General features: G+C 36.7%; 3 protein-coding genes across 3 annotated transcripts in view; 2 read left to right on the forward strand and 1 right to left on the reverse strand.

Moving 5' to 3' along the window:
• Positions 1–5,408, forward strand: part of LOC113207633 (uncharacterized) — a 13,113-nt gene that overhangs the window by 1,074 nt on the left and 6,631 nt on the right. The gene's annotated exons all lie outside the window — the stretch shown is intronic.
• LOC113207634 (transmembrane protein 41A) lies at positions 365–2,866 on the forward strand. The gene is made up of 5 exons (XM_026424271.2): positions 365–592; positions 775–936; positions 1,162–1,323; positions 1,428–1,566; positions 1,830–2,866. Exons 1-5 carry the CDS (start codon positions 497–499, stop codon positions 1,994–1,996), a joined length of 726 nt encoding a protein of 241 aa, XP_026280056.2. The 5' UTR covers positions 365–496; the 3' UTR covers positions 1,997–2,866.
• Positions 2,557–5,048, reverse strand: LOC113207647 (aromatic amino acid aminotransferase DDB_G0287711). Its single transcript, XM_026424291.2, has 10 exons — positions 4,868–5,048; positions 4,662–4,789; positions 4,408–4,576; positions 4,148–4,337; positions 3,865–3,981; positions 3,656–3,799; positions 3,388–3,567; positions 3,169–3,295; positions 2,885–3,093; positions 2,557–2,763 (listed from the first exon to the last, which is right to left on the reverse strand). Exons 1-10 carry the CDS (start codon positions 4,948–4,950, stop codon positions 2,719–2,721), a joined length of 1,392 nt encoding a protein of 463 aa, XP_026280076.1. The 5' UTR covers positions 4,951–5,048; the 3' UTR covers positions 2,557–2,718.

The raw sequence follows: 5,408 nt of genomic DNA on the forward strand, positions 1-5,408 counted from the left end.
AATCACCCTGCCATCAGTATCAAGTGAGAGCAAGCTTATAGGGTTGGCCTGTTGACGGGTGTAGATATAAAATTTTGTTTTAAATTTAGCAGGTTTTCATTGTTAATTTTATTTCATCTAGAAAAAATATGAATACCTCTAAGAAATGTAGGTTGATAAACAGTAGTCATGACTTCCTCGCTCAACATTGAGCATATGAACCTGTGTCAATTCGACCTCCGACCTTATCATGAAAGGTCTCCTCGACTCCACACTTTAAGAGTACTTAACATTTTACGGACTCATCCAGGATGCGAAGTAGTTTGAAACTTACCGCGCCTATGAATTTCTCATGGTAGAACCGAGCCGAGTTGGGAGCTACGACCCACCATTCACATTCGCATTCACCATAGCAGACAACGTACACAAACAAGATAAACATAACCCTTCCTCAAGTAATATCTCCAGGGAAACTTTGTAATAAACACGAAAGACGTGACAAGTATTGCGAGTGAAGATGGCGAGTGTATGGCTGATTGTCCCAATTTTGTCACTGGCTACAACGTGGATGTACTTCTTGACGCTTATAGCACCGGCGGTACCATCCGAGAAGGTTTGATGCTGTTGCTGTTTGTGAATTTATTACGTATTTAGGGACTACGAGTACTGTTTTTGTTAATTTTCCTGTAGTCTTTCGAACCATAAGTTACTTAGTTTTTCATGACATTTTTCTGCGTCGTAATCAAACTACACATATTTTTTTATGTTTTACATATTACTTCTGTGTCTCTGTAGACCAATAGCACCTTGAAGTTTCCTGGAAATATTGAAGAGCTACAACAAGTGGCCCAACTTATTAGACTCTATTATGAAGTTAACTGGATCTACGTTCTTGTACTTTATAGTAGTGCTTACATATACAAACAGACTTTCGCAATTCCTGGAACAGTTTTTCTAGTGAGTATTTTCCCATTTCTACTTCGCACAGTGATGAATGATTTTTTTTTCGTTATTGCTACGATATTGTTTTGATGCCACTTGTCATTTGAGGTGTCACTTTCGTATTGTTAACGATACCTTAAACAACGAGTAACATTGATACGATATCTTATCAAAATCAACTTTCCTCACTATGTCAAATTCAACATTCAACCTGTTTCTAACAATACACTTTTGTTTTAGAATGTTCTTGGAGGAGCTCTTTTTGGTGTGGTTGTTGGATTTCCCTTGTGCTGCTTCTTAACAGCAGTTGGAGCATCTTGCTGCTACATTCTGTCCGCTACCTGTGGTAAAGAAGTTGTTCAGGATAACTTCCCCAACCAGCTTAAAAATTTTCAGGAGAAGGTAGTGTACTGATTGTTTAACCAGTTGCTAGGTGCACTCATTAACATTTCCAGGCCAAATATGTTGGTATCATAGTAATACATTTTCTCTTTTCTTTTTTGTAGGTGGAAAAGAATTCCCACCAACTTCTTTACTACTTGCTCTTTTTGAGGATGTTCCCTATGAGCCCAAATTGGCTTATTAATGTCATTGCACCATTGGTTGGTGTCCCTCTTCCCCTATTCTTCTTCACTGTGTTGTTTGGTAAGTAGATTAAGATTTTGATAAAGAGATTGAATTTAGGTGGTTAGAAGCTTTTTACCTCTTTTGCTCATTCTTTACTTTTTCTTGATTTACAAAAAATTTGTTTGACTTTGTTTATGTACAATTTCACAGTTTGCACAGTCTCTCAATAAATCTATCTACCAATGACATCTTTCTTTTGTCAAGAAGTTACTATCAATTTTAACAGTTACAGGTTTGATGGTCTCTATTAATATGTTGTAATTTAATTGTCTCATTTAAAGGTCTTGGCCCATACGTACTTGTCTGCACACAAGCAGGAGTCATCTTGTCAACCCTCACATCATTAGAACAACTTTTTTCATTGAAGATGGCTCTGCAAATGGCATTACTTGCCCTAGCTGCCTTAGCACCTTCTTTTGTGTTTAGAAATTCACAATCAGTATCTTGAAAATATCTAGCGCTAGAAAATATGAATGCTCCAAAGTTTTGGAAAATGTAATCGTATAAGAAAATCATATTGCTGACATTTTATTGTCATCTGGGTTGGCAAAGACTTTGGCCTACATAAATGTTTTGTTATTCATGATTATTATCATCATGCATTTGTATCAGCATATTTTTTTTCTGTCAATTCTTGATGCTTTGGGTTTTATAAGAGAAATGGCATCTATGTTGCAAGCAGATTGAATATTTAATTTTTTCAAGATTAGTCTTGGCGGCTTATCCGTCGTTGAGAGACGCACAGAAAGAAGGGCCTTGTGGCGTAAGATTGTTGCAGTGTCTTCTGATGCTTTTGATTTACCAAGTTACCCTGATGTGTGCCCCACCTTTGTTTTTTGTTCAGTGTGTGTTATTTATGTGAAAAATAATACTATTGTGACTAATTTCTCATTTTTAAAATTTACTGTTTTTTTTGTTTATATGCTTTTTATGCTTTTGTTGTTTTCTTGTATGGTTGTGTTTTTCTTTTCTTTAAATTAGAGTTGTAGTTAAGGAATGAAGGCCTAATTGTTACAAATTGAAACACTATATTTTATCAACACTCATTAGCTTAAAGTTACTATAAAATGAGGAAGGACTAAACATCTTCTTTAAAATGTTACCTATAATTTTGTTGTTTTTGTTGTGGTTTTTTCTTGATTTTTTTTTCATGATCAAGACTTGTTTTGATCAGTTTTGTTCATCTTTAATTAATGCAGCTAGTCTTGCCATTCCCTAAGAATAGAGAATTTCTTGATTTATCTTTAAGTCTATTTTCCCATTTCACTTTTGTATCTGACCAATCTTAGTATTTTAAAAGAATCAACATTTAATATCAGCACTGCACTTTAATTACCTGATCAATGTCCTCCTTTGGTGCTATACTGAAAGCTGCCCTTATGTATGGGCTTCCTTTTTGTGGGTCTGCGTAGAAACAACGCCCAGGCACAAGGATAATTTTCTTGTCACCACCACGTGACATGACCATTGCATTTGTATCCTCTATTTTATGGACTTTAATCCAAAGAAACATTCCTCCTGTGGGTACGTTCCACTCAGCTAAACCTGAAAGGAAAGAGTTCTGCAGTCATAGAAATGATTACTATGATAACTTTTAGTAATTTGACTGGCAATACATACCTTTTAAGTGTTTTTCTGCTGCTCTGATCATGATATCTCTTCTCTCTTTGTAAAATGCTCTCACATTCTTATAATGTTGCTTCAGCTTGTCAGTACCCCATATGTTGAGAAGTTGAAAGGCTAACACCTGGCAAGGAAGCAGGAACCTCAATTCTAATCATCCTTTTTCACCCCTCATCAAAATTGAGTATATGAAGACACCAATAAAAATTCCAATACTTGTGCTAGGGAAGAAGTTTGTAATGTGCTTGCTTGCATGTGGAGCTCAATTTGGCGTAAAAGTTGTGTTGGTCCTGTGACCACTCCCAATCTTAGACCTGAACTCAGAACTTTAGAGAATGAGTCAAATCGAATCACCCTGCCATCAGTATCAAGTGAGAGCAAGCTTATAGGGTTGGCCTGTTGACGGGTGTAGATATAAAATTTTGTTTTAAATTTAGCAGGTTTTCATTGTTAATTTTATTTCATCTAGAAAAAATATGAATACCTCTAAGAAATGTAGGTAGTAATATGCATCATCTTCCAAAATTATTAAATTATATTCCTGTGCCAGCTTGTAAATTTGTCGCCTTCGGTCAGTAGTTAGAGTGGTACCTGTTGGGTTTGCCCCCGTTGGATTCAAGTACATGACCTAAGAATATATAAAGGAGTTAAAAATACTGTATCTACAACTGTTTGGATGATGAATGTTCATACCTTAGGCATCTTTTTACCAGCTTTCTTGTGATTTTCCAAAGTTTCACGCAATATCTGAGGATCAACTCCATCCTTGTCTTGTTCGGCAAGGATATACTCTGGTTTGTACGGTTTCAACTAGAACATATTATTACAGACTAACTTTATTAAATTATTATCAGTTGAGTAAATTGCTACCCATTCTGTCATAGAGGAGATTGTGAGAATTCTGTTAAATAATTTGAAGGAACTATTCGCTTTAGATATAGATATGATGAAACACAATCATTATTCCTGAAATTACCAGCGTTTCAATTCCACTGTAGAGTGGGTGTTGTATTATTATTGGATCCCCAACATTAAGTAACATGTCGACTGCTCTTGAGATGCCATCGTTACTGCCTGTTGATATTAGCACATTCCTAGTCTTCCAGTCCTGTTTGCCATGATCTTGATCGATGAATTCTTGAAGAATTTCTCTGAGCTCTGCATACCTAGTATGATAAGGTTGCTTCTAATTAAATGCAAGTAAGACTAATAGATGCATTTAAATTTTCTTCTTACCCTGTTGATGGCTGATACTGCAAAGCGTTGTCCAAATCCTTCCCTTTCACTGTATATTCTTCTCCCGTTTTTAGTTTAACTTTTATTTCAGAAAAGGGAAATGTTGATGGGTTTGGCATTCCAGTTGCAAAAGATATTGTTCCTTGAGGTGCCCCAAGAACTACTTTTGCTGCACAGGAAGGAATCAATCATTTTGATTCTGTCATAATAATTGATGCTCATGACCAAACAAATGCAGTATTTCATACACATACTCAATTCTCTTAAAACTGAGGGTTCACGTCTCTTGGACATTTCGGACAGGAATGAAGTATAATCCATCTTGGGGATTGCGTTGTTAGAGCTTGATGAAAGTTGTGTAAATGATACACGAAAGTAGGCCCTAAGAAGAGAGTGTCTGGTGGGGCAAATAGACCACATGCTACTGCTAAAAATATTGAAATAAATTTTAAAAGCTTACTTTTCCTTCAAATGCCTGCCTGGCTGTTTTAAGACAATAGTCTTCGTGTAAGATAGATCTGCTCTAAAATCATTACATTCCATGCACCCATGAAAAGAGACAACATATGAAAGATTGAAAATAAAAAAACTGAAACTGTTGTCTGATAAGGCAGAGCTGGCAGCTGGTTTGTGTCATAAGAGGCCGGGGGCGGGGAGGGTGTCAATAAAGGTTGAATTGATTAAGCCGCCAACAGACGGTTCCATTATTTTGCCAACGTGATATGTTAAAAACTTATTTTAGAACGATATAAACGACAAAATATTTGCCGTTAATTAAACTAGGTAACCGTACAAGAATATAGATTATTGACTCAATAAAGTTTCTCTGAAATTATTGTCCCGGTTCGGTGGGTGTCGCTTCTTTCTTTTCGTCTCCAAGGGTTGGCTGCACCTGGACGGTGAACGGGCGGACAGAAGACAGACGGACGCGAAGGACAAGAGGAAGGGGGAGGTGGAGAGGGGAGGAAAGAGGAAAGAGACGCTGCTGCTGCTGCCGCTGC

The sequence above is a fragment of the Frankliniella occidentalis genome, unplaced genomic scaffold (genome assembly GCF_000697945.3).
Source record: "Frankliniella occidentalis isolate FOCC.00 unplaced genomic scaffold, Focc_3.1 Scaffold35, whole genome shotgun sequence".
NCBI lineage: Eukaryota > Metazoa > Arthropoda > Insecta > Thysanoptera > Thripidae > Frankliniella > Frankliniella occidentalis.